The 27,296-nt window shown below is 40.6% G+C and overlaps 1 protein-coding gene across 3 annotated transcripts; it reads right to left on the bottom strand.

The window, feature by feature from the left end:
• Positions 1–25,846, bottom strand: SP1 (Sp1 transcription factor). 3 transcript variants are annotated; one of them, XM_060762847.2, is made up of 6 exons: positions 25,672–25,846; positions 20,806–20,894; positions 18,793–20,185; positions 7,950–8,118; positions 4,582–4,799; positions 1–2,046 (listed from the first exon to the last, which is right to left on the bottom strand). In XM_060762847.2, the coding sequence occupies exons 1-6, from the start codon at positions 25,676–25,678 to the stop codon at positions 1,727–1,729; spliced, it is 2,196 nt and encodes a 731-aa protein (XP_060618830.2). In that variant the 5' UTR covers positions 25,679–25,846; the 3' UTR covers positions 1–1,726. The 3 variants fall into 3 exon arrangements, with proteins under 3 accessions (XP_060618830.2, XP_060618831.2, XP_060618832.2); XM_060762848.2 differs by having other exon boundaries at positions 4,582–4,781; positions 25,672–25,845; XM_060762849.2 differs by lacking the exon at positions 25,672–25,846 and adding an exon at positions 25,332–25,436.
• Positions 25,847–27,296: the final 1,450 nt, after the last annotated feature.

Below are 27,296 nucleotides of genomic sequence, written 5' to 3' on the forward strand. Positions count from 1 at the left end.
AAAAAAATTGAAGGCCCCTCATGCCATTTAAAATATGCCAGGGACAATTTAGCCACATGTTTCCCTTCCTCTTGGAGGCGGCAGTGGGGTGTGTGCATGTAAGGGATTAAATCAGAAGTAAAAGGAAATAATTTCTAGTTTTGCAAAAAGGCTCTGCAAGCCTGTCTATGTTCTCTGTAGCTAGCATGAGGAGCTTTTGAAAGTAAACCAAAAGTGGAAGCGCCAAACCAAGGCCTTGTTCAAGTCACTCCAAGCAGCACTCTTACTCTCCATCCCTTCCTTTCCCATTATTATGGCCTTCACACATTTGTCTGCTGTCTGCGAGGACCACCAGCATCTCTCACTTACTTCATCCATTTCTTTATGCAAGTGTGACCACATGGCTACACTATCATGAAGGAAATGTGATAGCTGGGAAGGATGACGGTGCTGAAAATTAATTGCAATCTAAGAGCACCTTAGTAATTCATCTACAAGGGAAAGGAGGCCTGCTAAGCCCAAGTCAGGGTTATTTGGCTCAGCAATTTAACTGAATACTGAGCAAAACCAAGTTGAATATAACTGGAGAAGTGGTAGAGTGTTTTAATGCAAGGCATCAGCAGAAGCTAACCCCACCCCAGGTCTTATACAGCCACAGTATTTTCCTATCACACACACAATAGGAGCCAAGGCTCTAGATCCCATTTTCCCCAAAGTAGAAGCTTCCATAGTTGGACTTCCAAGACATATTCTAAAGTCCATGCCTTAATCCTCACATATACAACATATCAGGTTACTTAGTTTTCTGTCCCACTGCAGGTTATATCATACTTTATATTAGAACCTGGAAAAGGGAACATTCTTTCTTTCTGGTGACAAACTCATAGCACCTGAAGACCTAGAAATTTCTGTCAAAAACTAACAATGTCAAATTACTCACTTCCCTTGCTGTCCCTTCCCTCCTATAAAATTAGAAAATGCTATGTATCATGGACACTTATTATTCTGGCAAAAATGGCTAATGGGAAACAAATGTATGTCCCAAACTAGGAAAAAGCAGCAATTAATGGAGAAAATAATGAAGAGAAGCCTTTTCGAGATGGAAATGGGATTTCTCTGAAATCACCGAGGATAGAGGGTGGAGACAGATAAACCTAAAAGCCAAGCATACAAAAAGCCAAATTTATGTTTTTATAGTTACAGTGTAAAATGCAATATAGCATCTGAACATAAGCCCAAGCATAGCCTAACAGCTCAAGAAATTCTAAGTTAAGGCATCAAAACGACGACCAAAACTTTGGTCACAGCAATTTTAACCTCTTTCATCAAAATGAACATATTTTATACTTTATATAATATAATTACAATAATAATAATAATATAGATTTTTTTTCTCCTAAAAAGTATTTCACTGATCATATACATTTAGAAACAAGGCATGATGGCATCTGGAATACCAAACAAGAGGGTGGAAAGACTGTTATACGGGTGAAGGAACAAAAGAAAAAAAAGGAACCAAGCAAATCTGGCTGTCCCCATTTCCCCAGGACATTTGCATTAGGGCTGACCTGAAACACAAACAGGCCTAATTCTGTATTCCTGGGAGTCAGAAATGGGTTTTCAAAGGCTGGGTACTGCAGCTGAGTACCCATCTTTCACCACTTTTGTAATGAGAGACCTCACCTCTTGGACCCATGGCTACCCCAACAATCCCAAATTTGCACAATGCTGCACAGTCTACAGTGCCTCAGTATCCATTGCCACTGATGTTGATTGACTGGAGATCTGCTACTTGCATGACACTGATACCACCACTGGCGAGGCGGGCAATCCCTTCAGGGCAGATAGACTCCATGGCTACCATGTTGGTCGCAATGAGGGCTGACTGCGTTGCTGCTCCATTGCCTTCTCCTGACGCCCCTGTGTCCATGGAGACAGTGGAGACATCTACAGTCACACTGTTGGGTGCAGCTCCCTTCTTGTTTTGGTGAGTCTTGATATGCTTGGAAAGGTGATCACTCCTCATAAAGCGCTTGGGACACTCTGGGCAGGCAAATTTCTTCTCCCCTGAAGGAAAGAAGTGCATGTTACAGGAGAATTCAAATCAAAAGCTTCAGGCAATCTGGAATACCAGAGAATGATACAATCAAGTCTTTAAGGACACACCCTTTCCAGCTCAAAATGCAGTAGCCACCTATGAGTTTCTGTTATGACATATGGTGAGTTCTTAACTTACGACCCATGAACAAGCCTAGGCGCTTCAAAGTAATGAGGAAATAGTCAAAGGAAAAAAATCCTTTGACTTCTTACCAGTTACTTTAAATGCAGTCTATGGCTTTTATCAAATTCTAAAGAGTCCACTGAGCCATATTTGTTGTGTTCCTTCTTTTTCCAGGGGTATTCAACTTACACATGTTTTATTCAGGGGTACTTTATTTAGATTTCAATTGTTCTTCAAGTTTATTCTTTACAGAAATTTATTTTTTTGTTCTGAGAACTGAGTTATTATTCTTTGTAAATCTGAACAAATCTTGGAAAAGGAATGGAATTTGTTTCTACAAGTGATAGGCAAACTAATTTCTCAAAAAGAGACTTCTGATTAAAAGCACCATGTCTGTGCATCCAGGAACCCTGGTTCAATTAGCTCTTACACTGCTATTTCCCTCTCTAACTGAACACATTTCTGAATTCCTGCTTTTGTGAAAGTCTGACATGAAAAGGGCCTCTCAGTTCCACCACTGGGTGCCTCTGTCCACTGCCTGAACTCTGCAAAGGGATCTACAGGAGTCGCTTCCATTGTAAGGCTTGAAACCAGTAACCTATATCCTAATAAGCCTCTCTTTCTTCTCCTCTCAGTTTTCTGGTAAGGATTAGTCTTTTAGGCAAAGAGCAGTGTAACAGAGTCTTATATAGACGGTTAAAGGCTATGTGACCTTGGATGACCTGTTTCTACCTTTCCATGGGCAATTGTAACAAAGGTAGAGCTTTTAGTACAGAACTATGTTTTGCAAAGTTGACATTGAATAGTATTGATTCTTCAGGATGCTGTTATACAGTCACACGGGTTATCTGAGTCTTTCACACATATGGAGAAAGGGTCTCTTTTCATTTAAAGCTATGACTTCCAGGCAGACTTAGTTACAAAAAGGATATGACTCAGATCTCCTTCCCAGTATCATGGGATCTTTACAGCTCTTCAGTCTACAATTCAATCAAGCATGCTTCATATCATCATACAAACAAGTCTGACATCTGTGTTTTTTTTTTGTCACAATCACATCTGCGATCACATATATAATGTCTTAATATTTATTTTTATCCTGGCTTGATTAGTATCAAAAGTGTTACCTTGTTGTGAATTGTTTTTAAATGTCTGAAGGAAATTAATTAAGTGTATAAATTAATGTACTTCCAAAGCATTTTTGCCTTTTAATCTCATTTCACTTTTCACCATTATATTTCAAATTCTACGAGGTCCAGGAAGCATTCCAGTACAATCTCTGTCTCTACAAGATATGGCCCTGATAATAGCAAACCCTACTGAAATGAAGGTATTCTACCAGAAGTTACCATAAAGCCACCTGGAAAACCTAGAAGATTTCTGCAGAAGGCATAATTTACTAATGTAGTTATGCAAAACTGGAGGTATTGGTCATTTAAGTACAGATGTTGTACTGACATTTTTGCCTCCTTAAAATAACACCAACAACTCTCTGTGACCAACATTTTAAATTTATATTCTTCACCCTATCACCGTGTTAGCACATTTTATATTTCTATTACATTTCACATAACTCTCCCCATATTTGTGCATAAATATTTGTCTAACTGGCTTCCCATGCACCTGAAGAAGTATGCCATAGTGCACAAATGCTTATGCCAAAACTAACTGCTTAGTCTTAAAAGTGCCACAAGACTTCTTCCTCCCTTATTTATATATGTACTTTCTCAACAGCTGTACTGTTGTTTGTCTTGTGCATACATGATTAGAAAAGGGTTGCCAAAATTTTGGTGCCTAGGGAAGGCTATTAAATGTATAACATAGGTGGCAATAGGGTCAAAGGATTGTGTAGATCAGTGGTTCACAGCCTGTGGGACCTCAGTTGTTTTGTCCTACAACTCCCAGAAATCCCAGGCAATTTATCAGCTGTTAGGATTTCTGGGAGTTGAAGGCCAAAACATCTGGGGACGCACAGGTTGAGAATCAATAGTGTAGATCATTAAAAGTGCACAAAAAGTAGAAGGGGTAGGGGAAGTTTCAACTATTTGACACAGTCATGTAAGTCATGAAGAGACAACGGGCAGGAATTAACAGGTATTACTTGAAGAATCAGTTACCAGTAGGCAACCCATTCTTCTTCTTTGTGGTCTCTGTCACACACAAATGAGAGACTAGCACACTATTAACTATAGGAGGGGGGAGCATGATGCCGCTCAAGAAAATATCACAGTCCTCTCCCAAATGCAGTTTTGCCTGAGACCTTGCATCCAGTGTAAAATGAAAGCCAAAGGCTAAAATAAACTCTAGGCCTTCATACAAACTGTAGGTCAATCCAAGCTATTGTTATTGCTTTCTGGTCTGTATGAAATACTTGTACATACCTGTATGTGTCCTTTTGTGTCGCTGCAATTCATCGCTGCGTGTGAAACGCTTGCCACAATACATCCAAGAACACACAAATGGCCGTTCCCCAGTATGCCACCGAAGATGGGCTCTCAAGTGAGATGTTTTTCCATACACTTTCCCGCAGCCTGGGATGTGGCAGATATGCTGCTTCTTTTTGCCTGGATCTCCGGAGTTCCTACAAATAGCAAAGGAACTGAAATCAGAGCCGAAAAGATTAACAGGTTTGTTAAATGTCTGCCTCGCCCTGTGGTGAGAAAGTGGAAGTAGTAGGTTTATTTTTTTTAATGTAAAGACTACTTGTGATATGACAAAATGAGTTTTCTTTAGAGGCAAAAGATCTCCACGTGTTTTTGACCAGACAGAACAACCCAATTAAGAACATATTTTATATATTTAATTTAAGGACAACTATGTTCTTCAATGAAGTGGTTGATCTAAGACAGCGAGTTGGAAGACTTCAGGTTAACCAGATATATATTGTTAATAAACCATTAAGATGTACCAAATATATAGGAAATCCCCAAGTTATGAACAAGATAGGTAAGTCGGAACAGGTACATTTTTAAGTGTAACTCCAGCTCTCTCTCTCTCTGTCTCTCTATAAGCTTTGGGTAGCACAGGGAAGGTGTAACATTCCGTGGTGTTTGCTTTGCTGTCTGTACCCCTTTTCAGAAGCCTTCACTTCACTTTCTTTCCCTATGATAACTGGATTTTGAAAAATATGGATAGTTGTGAAAGTTTCAGTTGAAACTTTTCCCCATGATAACTCTTTCAAGAGTGAATTTCCCTTTTGCAGGGTAGATTTCTCCCAGTTCTTGCTGTTTCACCCCTATTTGTAATTGCAATTCATTTGTAAATCCGGTGTTTGTAACTCGGGGACTGCTTCTATTTCTAATTAAAGAATTCTGAATCTTTATCTGTTTTAATTACTAAACTATGGAAAATACAGTCCTTTTATATAAAAATGTATTCTTAGTAACATACACTTCAGCTTTCTTTGCCCAGAGATATAATTTAGGACTGGGGGAGCAATTTGGTATTTTTCAATGTTAAAACAACTTGCAGATATCCTTACTGAAATCTTCATGCCACTGATAGGCCTATCAGTATATTACAGTTACCAACACCAGACCCCTGAAGATGCTTTGTTCTAAGGATGTCCAGTTCTAAAACACTGGAAAAACAATAAATTCAAATTAGCAAGCAGCAACTTGAGGCAAACATTGTCCTTTTGGAGGGGCATCCCTATTTCTGTCCAATTTTAAGAGCCATTTTTAGTCATTCTTAGAAAGCATGGTTCCAATAGAGAAGACACTTTATAATAAAAATGATAAATCTTTATATCCCTCTTTTCTCCCTCATGGGACACAAAGCAGCTTACAACATATTAATGTCATACAAACAATCCAAATACATAAATCCAAACCAGTAAGACAATAAATAATTACCAAAAAACAAAATCTTAAAATGAGCAATTTAAAAACAAAAATATACATTCACATGGCATCGTCAGGTTATATTTTTAAAAACCACGGAAGAGCTGCTTTCAAGTGACAGCCTGAAAAATAATGTGTAGTCACACAACACCCTCACAGAATCTACCTAGTAGTAAGTAAAGTGAGGAACCAGTCAGGCAATGCTCCCAGGCTCTGGAACTTTCTCCATAGAGAGATCAATATAGCTCCATTCCAGCTTGTCTTTTGTTGGCAGGTGAAAAGGTACCTCTACCATCAGGCATTTAGGGAATGGTGAGAGGCAGACTGCTGAGGATAGTTTATGAGTGCAATTTTGGAAGGCTGTGTAATTTTAAAAATGTAGTTTTAATGTATTTTAATATTTTGTGCTCCGTGACACAAAATATTTAATTTTTTTATTTTTATATTCATATTTTGATGCATTTGCTCTGTTTTTAATTATACTGTGCATGTTTGTTGTTAGCTGCCCTGAGTTTCTATATTGAGAGAAAGGAGGGATAAAAACAAAGTAAATAAATAAACAGCCCTTCCCAGGTATCCTCATCCATACAAACTGTAATAATTGCTGATGGGAGAGAGTTTGTTTCCATCCACAAGATAACAAAATAAGTGAACAAGGACTCTCATATTTGTCCATTCAAAGCATGACTTGTGGAGTGAATTAAACTTTAGATGAAATTTTCCAGAGATCCCCCAAATGTGCCTGAAAGGTGGGAGGTTCCATCTCCAAAATTCATCATTACAAGAAGCCCAATTTGTTGAATTTTAGCCCACAGAAATGAGACAGTCTGACATATTAGCATTAGATCCCAATTTAAGTCGTGCTTTGAAGGCAACATGAAATTAATGAAGCCAACATTAGTCATGATTAATTTGGATCCCTTTAACTTTGGTAGGTGAGCATAAAGGATGACTAAAGGAGCTATAATAAGACCTAGCAGGTTGTTTATTGGAATGACTATGGATTATTAATCCAACAACAGAACATGGTTGGAAGAATATATATTTATGGCGGTGGCAAACACCAGACTTGGAGAGTCACAGAACACTTTGGATGCATCTACAGTGCATGCAAATTAGCAAATGTCAGCAAACCTTTCTCCTAAGGGTTTTTTTTTTTTTTTTTGGTTGAAAGAATGCATGGTAGAGACATCAGGTCTCCTGTGTCCAGAGAGTAAAAACAAAATTGAAAAGCTGAGTTTATCATGCAGGACAGTGATGTGCCGTGTAGAACTAATTGATGAGGACATAGCTAACCTTTTTTTTTTTTTAAGGAGAGTCGTTCATTCGCTAGCACTGGATGAACGTATTGACTGAAAAGACACTGCTCAGCTCTTAATATTCACAAGAGGAATTAATGACAATTTTGAGATAAGAAGCAAGTTTTGATCATGGAAACTCCAAAGGGGAAAACACAAGGACAGGACTTGTATGACAGCCAGGCCTGTCCGTCAAATTTTAAAATGCAATGCGGCCCATGTCAAAAAGTTTGCTCATGCCTGCCATAAAGGTCCCATAAAGGTATCATATCCCATATGATCCTGGAAGATCAGCAAAGTCAGCCTTGATAGATGCATGGATGGGACAATGCCAATGTGTATCATGTCCTGCAAGCTATTATTTCAGATGAAAGAACTGGCAAATTCCACTATAAGTCTTCCTTGACTAAGAAAACAGTATGAAATGTATGGGGTTGCCAGAAATTACATTTGTTGTACAGGGAACATCTACTTTAAATATCTAGATCTCATTTAGAATTTCACATTTCTAAATTAGAGGCTCCTCAGGATAACTTGTTTTTGTTATGAACTTGAATTCAAAACATGTGGGTGACAAATTCTGAAAGTCGCTGTTGTACACAATCTTACCTTCCTTCGCTGTCTTTGCAGTAAGGACAAGTGCATGCTTCTCTGCGTGTTCTTCGGCCTTGCTGCGGCTGGGCATCTGGACTGGTGTCGCCTTCTTCCAGGGTTGTTGTATCTTCTCCCAGACCATCACCACCAGTACCATGAAGACTGAGTTGGGTGTTATGATCACCTAGGAGTGAAAAAAAATACCACTATGAAAATGGCTACACAAATCAAACCAGAGTAAAAAAAAAAAAAAAAAGGTAAAACCTGAAAAATGACCAATACATTTTTTTTGCTTTTGCAATAGCGCTTTACACTGTAAAATTGCACAGAAGAAAAGTAGTAATCATATCATATTCTGGAGTACAATTAAAAAAGGAATCACATCCTTCACACTACAACTAAAGCACAGATTACTCAAGGTGGCCAAGGTGAGGAGGGGATGGAGAACTCAAAATCTTAAGATTTTGAAATCAGAATTATTTTATCTTATGTGCTTCCTGGAAACATGAAACATCTCACTTGAATGCAAATATTTCCTCTACAACACACAAACAAACACACAAAACAAATTAAGAATAAGAATCAGGAAGACAGAGCAAATGTACAATGGATGACTAATTTGATTAATGCTATTTAGATGAGTAGTAATCATGTCCTTGCTCAAAGGCCTCTACAATTTCTTGAAATTTGTTATTTCAGAACTTGCATTCAGCACATTTGAAAAGAAATTAATAATTTACTTATTCTCAAATTTTATCTTTTTAAGACGAAGAAGTTGTTCTTTAGATCTTTGTCATACCAGGTGCACTGTGGGACATGGTAATGCATTAACCGTTTATTGTAACAGCAATATACTGGGACTAGCCTCAGGTGTTTATCTCTTGGCATAGCTATAGAGTGCCGCAGCTTTCACTTCCAGTTTTGATTAACCAGTTTGGAGCATATCTGAATCTTATGCTCTGGTTTAACATTACCTATAATCTGGGGAAGCAACCATAACAGAGGAAGAGGGTTTCAGAAGGTACACAGTCCTTTTACACAAATTCATTTGGACATCATAGTAAACCTTGCTTGATTAATTATCCCAAGCCAACACAATAAACTGCAGTTTATAATTTTAACAGAACCATGTTCTGTCCTTACAAATAATCTACACTATATTTTGAGCTCTACACAATCTGTTCAACAAGACTGAATTTCAAAGTCTTCTCCATGTATACTGCTCATTATCATTTTTTTTGTTAAAAGTTTTTTGGGAACTTGCAAAATGCTGGGATTAGCAAAAAGAGTATTGTCAGACTTGAAGTATCTCTTAGTTTGAAATGATTGTAGAAGCACCCAGGGAGGTACAGAACAGATGTGAACCAACCTAGCAATAAAGTGAGGAAAAGCAATAAATACAACAGGGTGGGAGAGACAGTAGTTTAAGGAATGCTTCTCTCTTAACAAAGATATCAGATTTTGAGGGGTTTTGGGAGCCTGCTAGCTGGGTAATTACCGTGATCACAGAAAGGATATATAAACTTGAAAAATTGTCTGTTTACAGGCTGTGCACCACATTGTATTTTACTTTTTTACAAAAGCCAATATCCAATTACAAAAACCATAGGAATTATAGCACAGCACTGATGAGTTTCAAGTGCAGGCAAGGATATAAAACATTTCATAAAGGGAAGGGAATACTCCTGGAATGTGAAGCTTTCAAGTCTATCAATTTTTGTTTCCTTTTTATTGGGCTGTGCTGATGCTGTCATCTAATTGCTTCTTCCATAACTTCCAGCTACACTTCCCAAATAGTTTATTTCCCCACAAGCTTCGCTATTTGATTATATTCATGGATTGAGGGAAGCCCACAGAAATCGCAACAGATGTGAAACACAGCAGGCTGAGCAATCTGTTTGCAGAGGCAATTAGCATATGCCAGTAGGAAGGTCCAGTGCATGTCTTTGCGTCTGACTGAGGCATACGTAAAGCCTTTGGGAGTCTCACAATCATTATTACATGGTTAAATGTTGCTCCATGGTTTCCATTTAAAAGAAGATACATAATCATTCTTTAAAGTCAAGATAGGTCATTCTTGCAGCGCAAATGTTCAAAATATGGAACAGGTCAGACCCTGTTTGTATGGGATGGTACAACACTGGAGCAATGCACTAAGGCAATAGAAGGCAACCTGGTACAGCCACCCCCAGTGTTCAAGACTACAGTTCTAACAAACTCAAGTGACCCAGGAACTTTGGAATGAGACATAATGTTGTCTCATCATGCACCTTGATCCCAGATCAGAACAAAACTAAGCAAACCCCATCTCTAAAGACATCTGCATTGATTCTGTTGACACTTTGTTGATGACTAATTACTAATTCATCACTAATTTTCACTAATCAGACAAAGAAGATACTGTGAAGTGCAAAATTTGGTGGAACCCTTGAAATGGCTGATCTTTGGTCCTTATATTTTTTTTTGGGTTTATTCCTCCTGCCAGCTTCATGATTGAAGGTAAGAATGTTTGCATGTATGTGCATGTGTGCATGCACACATACATATATGATGGGGCCCTCAGATTCATGTGTTTCAGATCCACAATTTCCACTGGCTGCAGACTGTCACATCTTATACATAAAATGGTGGCCACGTGAATGCTGAAATGTCTGTGTGAACTTTGCCACCATTTAATAGTATAGGATGTTTTGGTTTTTTTGCATTTGTTTTTGCTATGTTATGTTTTTTGCATTTGGCGGGGCGGGGGGGGGGGCGGGGGGCAGAATCCGTGCAGATCTGGAGGGACCAATATATATCACCCAATCTTGATTTGTGAAGAACGGTCAAGATTAGGTCTGTAGGAGCATTTTTAAATACCTGGGAAAGCCTACATGATTTTCAGAGTACTCAGATTAAAAGTTCGCACAACTACAAGACCAATAATGGATGATGTTGACACTCTCCAAAAGAATTAGAACAACCGCTGGCTTGAAGAGAACAGTTGAAAACAACCGTAAGGATATGTAACTGAAGACTGATATCATGTCTATCTCTCCCAGTTTTTAAGTATTTGAGAAAAATGCACATCAACACACAAAGCTATTTGTGTGTGCATGAATGTGTACACACACATATACACAAAAATATAGACTATTAGTTACTATGGGTAAACAAAATCCCAGTTGCCTTTAAAGTGCAAATGAATCACATACCATGAAAGACACAACATTCAACAGCTGAAACCTATTTCATTTAGCAATATAATGCTGGATTCATCATTCAAACAAGGATGAAGATAAGTTCTGCTATAGCAGGGCTGGGCAAGTTGCATGTAGTGCCCAGGTTAATCTCTTTTAATGGTGTGTTCCAGAATGTCCTAAGCTGCACTCCAGGGGAATCTTTGGGTCTTGAAAAGTTCAGAAGCAATTTTTGCAAAACCGAAGGGTTTGACATTTCAAGGTTTCTAAGGAGGCAATGTTATTCCATAACCTTGCACAATTGCCCACCCTTATGCTATATTATCAGCCTTTTTTTAAATGACCTATCTTTGTTCTATCCAAGCAGCACAATAAAATGGGAATGAAGTGGTAAAATAAGCTATATACTATGAATCAGCATGGATTGGGGCGAGGTAGAAGTTGTATATCAAGAAATGAAACACTGTACTTTGCTATAGCTGCAGCTGGTGCTAGTTAAATAAAATGGATGGGAAATTCTCAATCAGAGAACAGCCTAGTGTTTTATTCTAGAAATGTCAATTTGGGGGGGGGGGGGGGGATGGACAAAGGAACATTAAAAACTATGCATGATGCAATTAAAACCATAAGAGCACCATGGCAAACTCCAACGGAAGAAATCCAGCCAGGAACATCCTGTGATAGGGTCACCAGAAGTCAGAAACAACTGGAAGGCACAGGGCAACTTAATCCTAGTAAAAAAACATATGTGTTGTTCGCCTTTCATAAAAAACAACACCGCAACTAAAAGAAATTATGGAAAGGATATTTAAAACATACCAATCATGCTTTACACAAAGCAATCCAAGTGCATGTACATTTGTAGCTGGGCACCACAGGCATAAACACTACTGCAGCAAATGAAGAGTAACTAGAGAGCTGGCCGTAACATACAGCAATTACAAAGCAATTATTAGCTACAGTTTGAAAGACGACAACTCAGTATGGAGTAAGTTAACACAAGATGGCACCAGCGTGGCAAGAGGCGTTTAACTAAGCTCCAATATTTTTATTTTCTTTCTTGCATTATTCCACTCTAATACCGCCTCATTTTCAAATACAAAGTAAGGACTGACTTATAATATCTAATATGACTGTCCAAAGATACATATTATATGCCTGCTACTGCCCATCTCTAGGTATGGGATACTCCTTATATACAAATTTAAAGTAATATATTTTGACACGAACAGTTTTTTTCAATCAGTTCAATGGTTAATTTAACCACACGTTTACATGGGGAAGGGGAAGCACTGAAACAGTTTCTAACAAATTAAATGCAGTTAGCTTTGGGCAGAGAATACAATGCTTCCATTTAGTTAGGCTAGGATCAGATCTCAGTACCACTGACGCCAATGAGACTGAGATGTTGATCCTTAAGATATGTTAGTAGCCTGGGCTCTTTTATATCTAATTTTATACAGTTTATTACTTACAAAAATCTATTCACATTCAAGTGATCTGGCGCAAATTGCCTTTGGATAGGGTTGGGAATTTATTCAAGATTCTGCATTACATTTCTAACACCAGACTAAGACGACCAAAAAAATCTATGGTATCTAGACTACTCAAAACTTGATACCAGCCTCTAGGCATACATACAGACAACAAGGCAGATTTATTAGGATCATACAAACTATTTGCATTTTATATCATCATTTGCCCCACTTTATGTTCCTGCATTAGATCCTCAGTTCTCTTTAGTAATTTACTTTTGAACTGCTGTAAATTTCTTATAATAATGGCTGGCAGCAATCAGTTATGCATGAAATGTAGTATCTTTACAAGCCCAAGCATGCTGTATCCTGATGTCCAAGCTTCAGCATTTGCTCTGCAAGCAGGGTGACAGGAATTTTGCATCGCTGTTATCTAACTCTTAGCACTAAAGTAGGACAACTAGCAATCTCTTACACACAACTTTATCCTAATGCCTGTAAATCTAGGCAACCACTAATGTCACTTTCACAAGATTCTTATTAACCTAGTCTAACAATATAAGCCTAATGAAGGATCACATTATTCCTAATTGTAGAACTAAAAGGACCTCAAGCAGAAGCACTGTACTCCTTGCACGGACTTCAACCTAAATCAGTCCCAGCTGGGCAAATAGTAAGGCCTATAGTGTTCATGAGAGCAACAGCTGTCAAATCCTGTCCATGAACACAATCCATGTCCCTAGCAGATGGTAGCTGATGACAAAATACTTAAAGATTTAACTGCAACACTAAATAAATATTTTGCCTTTATTAGGCAAGTACCATATTAAATTAATGCATATACCTTTTTAAAAAACAATTTACCCTATAATTTCAAAATAAACAATAAGCCTTTGCTAGATTTTCTTCATTTGTCAACCTTAATTAGCCATACAATAAGGCCCTCCTTGAAACCCATGCCCACAGTACTAACCCATACCCAACAAAAATGAAATTTCCTGACAATATCAAGGATTCCCAGAGGTTAGCAGAAAGTTGAGTTGGAGGATATAGCAAATGCCTAGTGATTATACCTCTAAAAATAGGATGCATCCCACATTTTGTCCATATGTTTAAAGGAAATAAATATCAATACTATCAACCTTTCAAAAGTGTTGCCTTTATAAAATTATTAAAGAGAACTACTTAAAGGTCTTGAAAGATTTCCACATTCTTAGTCCAGCAGTATCCATGTGCTTTAGATATTTTACTTGAGAAAAATATAATTACTGTATTTATACTATTAGACCTGTGGCACAAATCACCCCCTCTTCAAAAAGATATTTGCTATGTATCAAGTGACACGTGCTATCCATTCTGAACAGATTTACATTTCTAACACACAAGATCTGTTGATAGCATCTTTCAAGAGGGTATAATGGAAATATGACGACAAATAAAAGTCAGAGAGAATAGCTGAAAGCTCTAAGGCTGCTTCAGTCTCTATAGCAAAAGGGCAATAAAATAAAGTGTGAAAAAAACAGGATCACTCATCACTTCCCCCTTATCAAGACTGGAAGTCTATAGTTGTTTCCATAGACAGAAAATTTAGACTTCATTATTTTGGCACTACTAGGCATTTAACTGCATAGAAGCTGCACAAACTAATGGTATTATCACTTTTAGAAACCCAAACCTGTCTTAAATGAACCAAGGATTAAAATATTTTAAAAGGGTGAGACATAGCTTTGATTTGTATCTTTTCAACATGCCTTACAATGCCAGATGTGTGTGACACTTAATGCCTGTGCAGAGTTAATGAAAGAACACAGTTGCCTCATAATCCAGCTCCACACAAAAGCATTTTCCCTATGTAAAAGTGTTTATTTATTCAAAGTCCAATACACTAGTGAAGCAGGAACACTGCATCTCATGAGAGATAAATCTTTTTTGAAAAGCAACTTGAAAGCAGTATTTTTAATCCTTAAACAAACACTTGATTTTACAAATCCAACAGTCTTACCAACATAATATATACCACTGAAGTCTGAATTAATAGCAAGTGATTAGGATTATGGCCACTATGTCACATCTCACATTCAAGATATTTTCTTATAATTTTCCTTTTCATTTCAAAAGTAACATTATAGAACAAAGAGTCCCCTGGCACCTTTAAGATTAACAGATTGAATATATCTTGACTTTTTGTGGATTAGAAACCAATCTCCAAAAACAAAGAAAATAATATACAGAGAGGCAGCTACATTCTGATTGTGAAAGCTAAGCAAGGTCAGCTCTGGCTAGTACTGGAGACCACAAAAGAATACCAGATACTGTAGGCTCTACATTAAAGGAAGGAACTAGCAAAATCAACTCTTGCCTAAGAAAACCCATGAAAATAATGACATCACCATAAACTGGCAGAAAATTTGAAGGTATATATTAACACATATCAATTGAGTTGTGATGTTGATAGTATTTTCAACAAATTTAGATGTAAGTATTGACACTGATTATCTTTGATGAGGAAACAGCAGATCAGTTAGTAGGTAATGGTCTTATTAAGACCTCTAATTTCAGTTCTGCTCGATGTAAAATTGCCCTATTGCATATTTTATACATATGCTGCATATTACTGGATATACAATAGTTGTGCTGGTTCTTCAACACCAAAGTGTCCCACTTTTCTTTTTCTGAAATTTTCCCCCGAAGTTTTCTTTCAATGCCAACAATATCCATGACTTATACTGCAAGTGCATTAGCTTACATTCATCACTTGATACCACTTTTAGGTTGCAAGTTCCCTTCTGGTTTTGCTATAAAGCACCGTATGTATCAGTGGTGACTGCAAATGTAAAAATAATAATGCAATTAAGAACTGCTCGCCTCACTGAGCAGAAGGCTCTTTTACTACCATACAATAATTAAGATCTATGATGTACACAGATGTAAGCTAGTGACTGAAGCAGCCGAGATGAGGAATTAAATAGCTCTGATTCCATAACTACTCAGATTTAGCAGTATCTTTTCTGCTAAACCGTAAATTATACTTTTTGATGACAAATGCTTAAAGTTTTTCAGAGTCGGTGCTCATTTCTCAGTAAACACGTTTGTGTACTGGAAGTCTGAACATAAAATGCTTCTTTCTTTCCTAGATATTCACAAAGGACCGCAGTTTAAATTACTAAAGTTGTAGCAAAAAAAAAAAACCCTCAATTTCAAAGGGAAAATCTTAATTCACACGGCAATACTGGCCTACAAAGTGAAGTACAAGTTTGGTCAATAACTGAAGTACACTATTTGAGGGGGTGGGTGGATTCCATGTCTCTTTCTCACATACACCCCTGCATACCAAAATCCATGGATGTGCAAGCTCCATCATATATAATGGCATAGTAAAATGGCATCTCATCTATAAAATGGTGAGCAACTTAAAATGAGCACCAGAGAGAGCCTGAAGATCTGTCAAAAAGCTAAAGCAGGGTAATTATTGTTACGGTTATTATTGTTTACTTTATTTATACCCCTCCTTTCTTCTCGTGGGGACTCAAAGTGGCTAAAAATCCCACTTTGGTCATAGTTCAAAATTCACAGTACAAAAATGAAAAAAAGTGTGGGTTAAGGTAAAAAACAAAATATAACACACTTAAACTAGCCTTTAAAACTCAAATCCCCCCCCCCCCCCACACACTTTCCCTTATTCTGCTCCAAATGTCTGCTGATGTCTTATTCTTCTCCAAATGTGTTGGCCTGCTTGCAGTAAGCACACCACAAAATCAACATCTGCTTTTTGGATTTTTTTCTGAATATTTTAAAGCTGTGATTGGATCCAGTATTCACATAGTATGAGGCATGTGTGAAATACAGGATACACTCAACTGCAGTAAATATTTCCCAAAGAATTTACAGATAAGATCTTTGCGCTACTTCCTCCTTCTCACACCTTTAAGAACATAGTTTAGTTTTGAAAACAAAACCATAATGTCCATGTCATAAGGGTTTTAACTTGTACATAATTTATTCTTTAGTCCACAGATAACATTGAGCAGACAATTTGGTAAACTAATATATTTCTACCATACCCCAACTCAGACTAAACACTTTATATAAACTTTCCCTATAAATCTTAATTAGAAAACTGTACCTATGTGGGTCTTTGTGTTCATAGGAGGACTAAAACTGGAGATACACTTTTAAGCTGTATCCACAAAAATCATAATGTATCTGGAAGAACTCTAGACCATGTGCCAAATCCAAGGTCTGCAGGCTGAATCAGGCCCACCATGTCAGTTTATGTGGCCCTCTAGATGCAGAACTGCAATTCCTGTATTTCTCATCATTAGATATCATGAGTAGATCTGTTGGGAGTTGTGAAACAGTACCATCTGGAAGGCTGCAGTTTTTTCTGTCTAGTTAGGATAGTTGGATTTGAATTTAGATACAAATCTTGCAGGTATGTCTGACTTCAAAATGTCCTTTAATCTTTCCCCAACCTCAGAGTCACAAGTGCTATTGGGTTGCAATTCCCATCAACCCCAGTCCAAACTGGGGGGGGGGGGGGGACCAAGGAGTACCAACAATTATGTAAAACAATTCTAGTTGGCCCTCTGTGTCCAAATTCTCCATCCATTAATTCAACAGCCCTTTGAAGGCAACCATAAGGCTGATGTGGCCCTTGATGAAAATGAGTTTTGACACCTCTACTCTAGACCATCATGTCTTCAGCCTGACAGAAATACCCATATAGGCTTTCATTGTCAATGCAAAGGTCAAAAATGCACAGGAAAAAGCAAAGGATGGTTTTGTACACCAGCATCTACAAGCAGTCAAGCAACTGTATATGACTCACATGTAAACTACTTTGCTAAAATTATATTCCACAAAGCTATTGTGTGTAGACAAATGGTGCAACTTTTTCCCTTTCCTGTTCAATCACTACAATAGAAAAGATAAAATGATTGATAGACAAGATCTAAGTGTCCAATTCTACCTAAATGGATATGGTATTAAGGCACCAGATATCACCTGATCTTGGAAACTAAGCCGTCAGTTCTGGTTAGTACTTGTATGGGATACCATTAATAAATACCAAATGTTCTAGGTTACATTTTCAGAGGAAGGGACAGGCAAAATTACCTCTGAGTAGTCCTTAAGAAAATATTATGAAATGTATATGGTCGCCATGAGTTAGCAAATAATTCGAAAGTACATTCACACAAATTTAGAAATGTACAGCAACTGTATGAGACAGCACTTAAAGAAGTGTCTCCCAAGAGTGGGTAAGTGTGAGTGACTGAAGGACACTCCTGACCCATCCAAAAAGGTCACATTTCAAAACCATGTGGGGAAGAGAGAATAATCTTTGTTGGCATACCTTATATATGCATGTCTACAAATCTGAGTGAAATCAACCTAAAAAAACTGACTCAACTTATCCACAGGTCAATGTGAGTACCACACCTTAATGCTTATTTTTAAAAGAACTGCCCTCTTCTCTGAGTGGTGAAAGGCAAGAGGTTATCATTAGCATATCCCAGGAGAAGAAGCAATAACACCACCCACCCTACCCTACTGTGGCACCATTACTGGTCTTTTTCAATGCTTGCTTGGGGAAATTAACAGTGGACACCTGGTTGCCTCTGAAGTGACCTTGATACATTTCCCTCTCTGCAGGATGACTCTCAACTTATCTATTGATATCAAAAGCCATAATTTTGATCCTAAAACCTGCCCTCGACATGAGGACTTATAGCCACTTCAAATGACCAACTCTTGTTTCAACAACTATAAAGCATATTAATCTACTAGGGGAGTAAACATTATAAATTCATTAGGACGTTATTCCTTAGTAAAGGAATACAGCAGCAGTAAAAAATGCTTCTGCATGAAAAATTGTGCTAAATTGTTAAATCTAAAGAGCCACATTATATTTAGTCTAATTTTAAAATGTGATAACGGTTGCTCATAAATTTAACATGGTTTTCAGTTTTACAAGCTTTGAGAATATACTGAAGCCTCCAAAACTTGTATATGCCAACTTCAGTATGATATGAATTGGGGACAAAACACATTCAGCTTTTTGTAGCTTTGGTTTTTCATTACCATTCTCTACCATGTTGTTCTTTGAACTTTCATATGTACTGCCTCAATAATGAGGGAGAGAAAACTAGCCTTTAAAAAGTAATCTCAAACCAATGGTATGTATTAGTAGATATGCCTACTTACCTGTAGCATTTGCTATAGCAAGTGGGAGCCCTTGAAACTGATGAACTTGGATTCCGGATCCCAGGGCCCCAAGATTAATGGTCTGAAGGCCTGGTACAGAGGACAGCTGAGCGGCATTTACAGTAACAGTGCCACTGGGAAGAGATGCAGAAGCTATTGGTGTGAGGGTTGTGTTGGTGGTCCCAGTCTGCCCCAGGGACTGTACTGGTGCCAAGGCGATTGTCTGAGCTTGTGGATTCTGAACCTGAAGATTTTGCAGCTGAATAGTCTGCCAGCTCACTTGCCCATTTGGCCCCACAGTGGGTGTTCGAATAAAAATCGGACCAGTATTGGGGAGAGCCTGGATCTGAAGGTTCTGCAAAGCATCCTGAGTAGTAAATGTCTGACCAGCTTGGCCTGCTTGAACAAGCTGAGGCTGCAGTAGGATCTGCTGTTGCTGCTGGCTTTGATCACCTTCCTTCTGTTGGCTTTGCTGGACTGCAGCTCCAGGCACCTGCAGAGCATCAGTATTTTGAGCACTGCCTGTCCTCTGCACAGTGCCACTTGTAGAAAAATTCATGATGCCCAAATTACTCGATGTGGTAGTGGCATTGTAGTTGTTGGCATTGGTAAAAAAACCAACAGAGTTGGCTTGGGATACAGTCACACCCGAGGAACTGACTGAAGCACAAGATGCTGCTGGTTGAGTACTGCTCTCTTGAGAACCAGAGCTGCTTAAAGTCACCGACTGGGAAGTGGGTGCCAAACTGGCTGCAATGCTGTTAACGGGCAACAATGTGATGTTGCCATTCAAAGCCAGTGGGACATTAGTGACGTACTGAGTCTGTCCTGAGAGGGTATTTACTCCCTGAATAGGAACAGCCTGCTGCAAAAGATTCGGCATAGCTGCCAAGATATTGCCTGCCCCAGACCTGTTTGTAATGAGCTGCTGGTTTGTTCCAGGGATGATTTGCAGCTGGCCAGAGGCATCTTGCTGGACACTGACCTGGGTGGGAGTGGTGGCAAACTGCAACTGTTGTCCATCTACAGTTTGAAACTGAGGGATCACCTGATACTGAATGTTGGGTATCATTCCTGACAAGCCTGCCAGGACTTGCTGGTTCTGCATATTGGAGGTGGTGGTAACCACATACTGCCCAGAGGAAGCAGCTTGGTTTTTGGATGATGAATCATTCTCCTCATTGCTGTTGCCCCCCTGGTCCTTGGGGGAGTTGGAAGCCCCAGAGGGAGTGGAAATTATTTGCCAGTCATTTCCATTTTGAGACATTTGACTGGTAAGGTCCAGTTCACTTGAGCTTCCCTGTTGTCCCTGTGAACCATCAGTGTTCTCACTGGGAGATTCAATCCTGCTGCATGTGGCTGCCAGCAGCGCCAGGGGGGAATGTTGGGACTCCTGTTAAAAGACAAAGATGGAGAGAGTAGGAGTCAGGCATCCCCTTTATGTAGAGAACTGTACAAAACTAGGGTGTAAAACTGAATGGAGAACATAGAAACAAAAACCTATTAGGAACAGGTGCCCTTCCCACTACCAGAAGCTGTGTGCACTGGACTCAAGAGTCCAATCAACAGAGAAAAGCCGCAGCTAAGAGCTTTCACAACAGAGTGACTTTCAAAACTGCCTTGACAAGTTGTCTGCATTTATGAACCCACAAACAAAAACATCTTTTAACCCAATCATTCTTTAATGAGGAAGTTCATATTCTAATGCTCAGAATTAACATTTACAGAAACAAAATGTAACTACCCTATTTTGAGACTATATTGTTTTAAACACAAGAGCTACAAATACTATCGTTACACGTGGAGTATGGACTCCACGCAAAAATGCTGGAATTTCAGAACATGTTGATAAGCAATATGAAGGCACTAGATGGTCACCCAAACACACAGAAAGAAGCAGAAAAAGATATTGAGCTACCAGACCTATCCTCAAGACCCAAATACAATTTTCCACTGATTCAAAATGTCTGTGCAGAGAGATAACATCATTATTTTAGAAACACCACCACTTACCTGGCCCTCACAATTTCCTCCATCATTACTGCTGCCTTCCTCTAGCTTCTCATTCTTGATAATAACCATTTCTTCTGAAATATCATGGTCTGCATAGAGGGATAGGATGTTGCAAAGGCAAATAGTAAAAAGCAAGTGATCAGACAAGTTGTACAGAATAAGCAATTTGTCCAATGAAAGGACACAGATATTTCAAAAATACAAGTCTTTAAAAATGTGTGCCTCCTTCATTTTACACTTTAAAATATCTTACTTTTCTGCAAACAATACGAAATACCCAGTTTTGAATCTAACACTGAAACCTGGACATTGTCAAGTAACTACCTCAACTGGGAATTTAAGCTCAAAACCATCTTCAGTAGGTTCTTGCTATCCAGGTTCCTCTGCTAATACCAAATCTGTGAATGATCAAATTTCATTAGATACAACAATGTAGTAAAAATGGTGGCCCTTACATAAAATGACAAAATTAAGGTAGTATGGACTTTTCCTCTCTGCAACTTTCAAAATGTGTGAAATTATTATACACTATTGTCAACAACCAAGAGGACAGGTAATGTGGGGAACTAGCATGTCTAAATGTATTGAAAGGATGATCTTTAATCCCAAATATTTATTCAAATAGCATCCTTATGGCGGAAAAAGGGAGTATGAGAAATGGGTTATGTTGAAACCAGGCTATCATTCAAATCCTTTTCAGCCACAATGCTGAATGACCCCACAGGATAAGAAATAATAATCACATACCCCTTTTAAGTTCCCTGAAGGGAGGGTGGGGCACAAGTGCAATAAATGTAAGTCCCATCAAGTCATCAGCTAGCATGCCAAATGAAGGTGTTATGTGTCATGTAATCTCAATGGAAGTTCGGGATGGAGGAAGTGGCAGTACTTGGCAGGATGTGTTTCTGTAGTTTAAGGAATATCTGAAAACAAAATGATCTCTTCCCAATGAATCATGTTGTTATTACAGAGTCACAACAATTATATGAACTGAGCTCTGCTGGGAGAGAGTGATCAAAACATGACAATATGCTAGGAAAAATGTGGAACCTTATTAAGGTTCCCTCCACGACAGTGGTCTTCAACCTGGGGTCCCCAGATGTTTTTGGCCTTCAACTCCCAGAAATCCTAGCAGCTGGTAAACTGGCTGGGATTTCTGGGAGTTGTCGGCCAAAAACATCCAGGGACCCCAGGTTGAGAACCACTGCTCTACGACTTTTGCTTTCCAATCTGACAAGGACTTGCTTCATTTTGGGGCTACATGCAACTTGCCACAGCTTTAACTTCTTTTCTTAATTTTTTTTCAGTGGAGTGGCAGCTAATAGTTCTTGGAACAGCACCAGTTTCCAGCCTATACATTTTATGTATTTTACTTATTTATTAATATTAATAGGTAATATGTTCATATTCAAAGATAAAGTAGCAGTACTCTACAGCTCCAACTGATCATTTCCCCCCAGTAGCAGACAAGATTTGTTTAAGTTTCAGAGGAAAATACAGAGTTGGAAGTTGTAGAGAGAAGAGAGCAGACTACTCAGCCCAAATTCATGAGAAAAAAAATCTCCTACCAATCTTGCCCATTTATTGCCGTTTAAAATGTTTTGTTATGGGCTGGTTTTTTTTGCTCTCTAATCTGGATCTAGTCAAAGTTAGGCTTTCTGAGTACCCTTGTGCCTTTTCACAAATGGAAATGAACAAGGGAGATATTATTGCCCATTTTTAACCTTTCTCCCAGAATCATGTTTTTCACTGTTGTTTCAATAAAACCTCAGGGTGTTGTTTTTTCCTCTTAAAGGACAGTGGAACACCACATAAATACCCAGAAAGCCCCACACAACGTGCACTCAGAATAACACAATTGCAAAAATTGTAATAATTGTACAGTGGCATAGGGGCATGTAGGCTTTTGACTTTCAGCTGGCCTCAAAGAGAGCAGAAACACCAGCAAAGGCTTAACAAAGCTTGGTGAACACTATGATTGTTAAGATCTTCTCAACAGACTGTCCAAAGTAAGGGCCCTTCCAGAGAGGCCCTAGATCCCAGGATCTGATCCCAGGTATTCTGTTTACTCCAGATTATCTGGCACTGCAGACTGATAGGTCCCTTCCACACAGGACTATATCCCAGAATATCAAGGCAGAAAATATCGCAATATCTGCTTTAAACTGAGTTATCTGAGTCCATGCTCAGATAATGTGGGATTTTCTGCCTTGATATTCTGGGATATAGGGCTGTGTGGAAGGGACCATATAATCCAGTTTAAAGCAGAAACCTGAGATCAGATCCTCGGATATAGGGTCTGTCTGGAAGGGCCCTAAGTTAGGCTGCACTAGAAAAATAATGCAGTTTGACACCATTTTAAGTGACAGAGAACAATGCTATTGAATCATGGGATTTGTAGTTTGGTGAGGCATAGAAGGTAATCTGGGCAAAGAAGGTTCAAGGTCTTGTTCAAATAACCCCTAGACATTGAGCCATGGCAGTTAAAGTGGCATCAAACTGCATTAATTCTACAGCATAAATGCACCCCAGGAGAAAGGATAGCTCTGTTTTATGCGTGTGAGGAAACACACAGATAAGGCCAAAGGGCGGAAGCGAGGCCTGGGAAAACCCCCAAGTGCATGTCACATTTCGTTTCCAAGGGCCCTTCCACATAGTCATATGACCCAGAATATCAAGGCAGAAAATCCCACAATATCTGTTTTGAACAGGGTTATATGGGTCCACACAATACTGCAGTTCAAATCACATAATGCTGGATTTTATTCACCTGTGTGGAAGGAGCCTCAGGGCCCTTCCACACAGCCATATAACCCAGAATATCAAGGCAGAAAACCCCACAATATCTGCTGTGAACTGGGTTATCTGAGCTCACACTGCCATATATCTCAGTTAAAAGCAGAAAATGTGGGATTTTATTCAGATGTGGAAGAGGCCTCAGACTGTCTGGCAACATATATCTGATTCCTACAGACAGAAGAAGCCTAAGGGCCCTTCCAGACAGGCCCTATATAGCAGGATCTGACCCCAGGTTTTCTGTTTATCCCAGATTATCTGGTCGTGGGGACTCATATAATCCAGTTTAAACCAGAAAACCTGGGATCAGATACTGGGATATGGGGCCTGCCTGGAAGGTCCCTAAAAAGGACACAGTGGACGGTTGGTGGGCTCTTGCATTTTAGGATCTGAGTTTCCTTCCAGTCCCTAGTTGTCCTCAGCGAGGCATTGGGAAGAAGCCCACTCCCCTCCCACAAGGCCTGGACTTTGAGCCCAGCCCCTCATTCCAGTTGAGGCCCTTCCACACAGCCCTTTATCCTGTAATATCAAAGCATAAAATCCAACAATATCTGCTTTGAACTGGGTTACCTGAACCCACACTGCCATATATTCCAATTCAAAGCAGATAATGGGGGATTTTCTGCCTTGATATTCTGGGATATAGGGCTGTGTGGAAGGGCCCTGAGCCGAAACTGTGGAACTGTAAAGCAGTGGCACAATGGGTTAAACCAGGGGTCCTCAAACTAAGACCCGAGGGCCAGATACGGCCTTCCAAGGTCAATTACCTGGCCCTCGCTCAGGGTCAACCTGAAACCTTGAAAGCACACAACAACAATCCTATCTCATCAGCCAAATGCAGGTCCACATTTCCTATTGAAATACTAATAAATTTATATTTGTTAAAACTGTTCTTCATTTAATTATTGTATTGTTTTTAAGCATTGTTGCACTACAAATAAGATATGTATAATGTGCATAGGAATTCATATTTTTTCAAATTATAATCTGGCCCTCCAACAGTTTGAGGGATTGTGACCTGGCCCTCTGTTTACATAGTTTGAAGACCCCTGGGTTAAACTAGCACTCTGTTTAAAAACTTTGCGGACCCCTGGGTCAAACCCTTGTGCCGCCAGGACTGAAGACCTACAGGTCGGAGGTTCGAATCCGGGGTGAGCGCGGATGAGCTCCCTCTGTCAGCTCCAGCGCCCCATGCGGGGACATGAGAGAAGCCTCCCACAAGGATGGTAAAACATCCAAACATCCAGGCGTCCCTTGGGCAACATCCTCGCAGACGGCCAATTCTCTCACACCAGAAGCAACTTGCAGTTTCTCAAGTCGCTCCTAACACGAAGAAAAACCCACTTTAAGCCGCCCGTTTCGCAGTTTGGTGAGGCGCCAACCAACAGCCAAGGCAAGGCTTTTGAGGCCTTGTCAAAGGGACACCTCGGAGGAATCCGCAGCACGGAGACGAAACGGCGGTTTAAAATGGCGCCAGGACGGTTTTAAACTCAGATAGAGGCCTACTCTGTAGTGTTTTTTAACCCCCCCCCCCGAAGGCCTTGCCTCTGAGGCTGAGAGAGTGTGACTTCTTCCCAAGCGGGGATCCGAGTCCTGGCGCCCACAAAAAAGGCGCACTCTGCACGTGCTCAGGGGCACTCTGGTGAAAGGCGGCAGCGGGGGGGGGGGGGTTCCATTTAACCCCTGGGTGGGTGGGTGGGTAGTTAAGCCAGCAACACGGAAATACTAACCTCTAACGAAGGTTAACTACACAGAAGTAGTAGGAGAAGGTAGGGACGGCCTTCCTTTTCCTGAGAGACATTCCCACCCGGAACCCTCTCTTCCGGCCTCCTCCTCGTCCTCCTCCCCTCCCAAGAAGCCCCTTCTCCTCCTCCTCTTCCTCCTCCTCCTGGGGCCCCTCCCCGCCACAGGTTGGCCCTGCCAATGCCGTCCCCTCCCCTCGCTTCGCTTCCCCTCCCCTCCCCTCCCCTCCCCTCCCTGGGGGGCTGGGCCAGAGCGCGAGGGAAGGCCGGCGGGAAGCACGCAGGCGGCGCCCCCCTCTCGGCCCGGCCCAAATAGTCCCGTCCTTACCGCTCATGTTGGCCGAGGCGAAGAAGTAGGCGAGCCCAAGCGGCGCCGGAGGGGTGTCCTGGGCGGGGGCAGCGGAGTTTGTGGGACGCGGCTAAGCCTAACCCCCACCGGTGACCGCCAAAGGCCTGCTGAGGGGAGGGAGCTGTGCCCACACAGCCCCCAAGGCCAAGCGCCACGCCTCCCGCCTCTCTCCTCCAATCACAGGCCTCTCTGGGCGTGGCTAGGGATGACTGGCGCCTCGCACAGCCAGTCGCGGAATTACAAAAAAAAAAGAAGGCGTGTGGAAAATGCGGGGAGGGGGGGTGGAAGGGGGAGCAGTTTACCAAAAGCTCTCCTTTCGGGAAACGCCTTTCGAAAGAAGCCCCACCCAAGTGTGGGAGGCGGGGCTTGGAGAGTGTTTGGGAACTGGGAAGTGATGTCGCAACCGACCAATCGGCGACCGCGTCGGGTAGCCCTGTCACGAACTCGTCCGACTCAACTGCCTGGCGTCCAATCAAGAGACGAGGCCTTTCCGTCATGGAGAGGAAGGCGGGGACTGACAGGACGATTAGCCAATCGGCATCACGAGCGTTTCAGAGCGAAGGATTGAGCAGCCAGAGAGCAGCAAGGAGAGAGGAGGCGGAAACAGTGCCTGCTCCAATGAGGATCGAGGATGGCCTTGAATTATCCAATGGGAATGGCTGCTCATTTGGGCCATTGGAACAGGGTGACGGGCGTTGGCGCCATTTTAGCTCGGGCCTACTCCACCCCCCTTCCTCCATTTGACGAAGGGATTATGCAACCAGAACTGACGTCGGTCGTTTTTCCTCCCTTGAGGCTCGTTGGAGAAATGCTCACTTCCGGTCATAATGTAAGAGGCGCCGCTGAGGTGGCTTCCTTCGTGTGCCACGACGCCCCCCCCCCTCCACACCATAATCAGTGGGTGCTCAAGACCTTCTATATGTGTGTGAATATATACACAGTGGTGCAACTGTTTGGTCTGCCCCTGACACGATAAATAAATAGTGTAGTGAAATTGACTCCCATGTATAGAAGGGCCAAATCAGCTTTTGCTTTTGAGAGTGACATCCTGGATTATTTGTAAGCAGTGGATGGTGGAGTCTGTGGATACGGAGACCTGTCTATACCTTGTCGAATTAGTGCAGTTTGACATCACGTAATAATGGCTACGTCTCGATCCTATGAAATCATGGGAATTGTAATTTGAGGCCTACTCAGCCCTCTTTGGCACAGAAGGCGAAAGACCTTGTAAAACTATAACTCCTATGGTTTCATAGCATTGAGCTGTGGAAGTGGATCAAACTACATTATTTCTAGAGTTAACGCCGGCAAATGGAGGGAGGTAGATATAATTAGCTTGTTTATAAAGCTATTGTCCTCCCAACCCTGCTATACGCCTGTGAAACGTGGACAGTCTACAGACGTCACATGCAACTCCTGGAATTATTCCATCAGCACGGCCTCCAAAAAATCCTGCAAATCTCTTAGGAAGACAAGCGGACAGCGTGCTGGAAGAAGCAAAGACCACCAGCACTGAAGCGATGGTCCTCTGCCATCAACTCAGCTGGACCGGCCACGTTGTCCGGATGCCCGACCACCGTCTCCCAAAGCCGTTGTTCTACTCC

This window comes from Anolis sagrei, chromosome 2, assembly GCF_037176765.1.
Source record: "Anolis sagrei isolate rAnoSag1 chromosome 2, rAnoSag1.mat, whole genome shotgun sequence".
NCBI lineage: Eukaryota > Metazoa > Chordata > Lepidosauria > Squamata > Dactyloidae > Anolis > Anolis sagrei.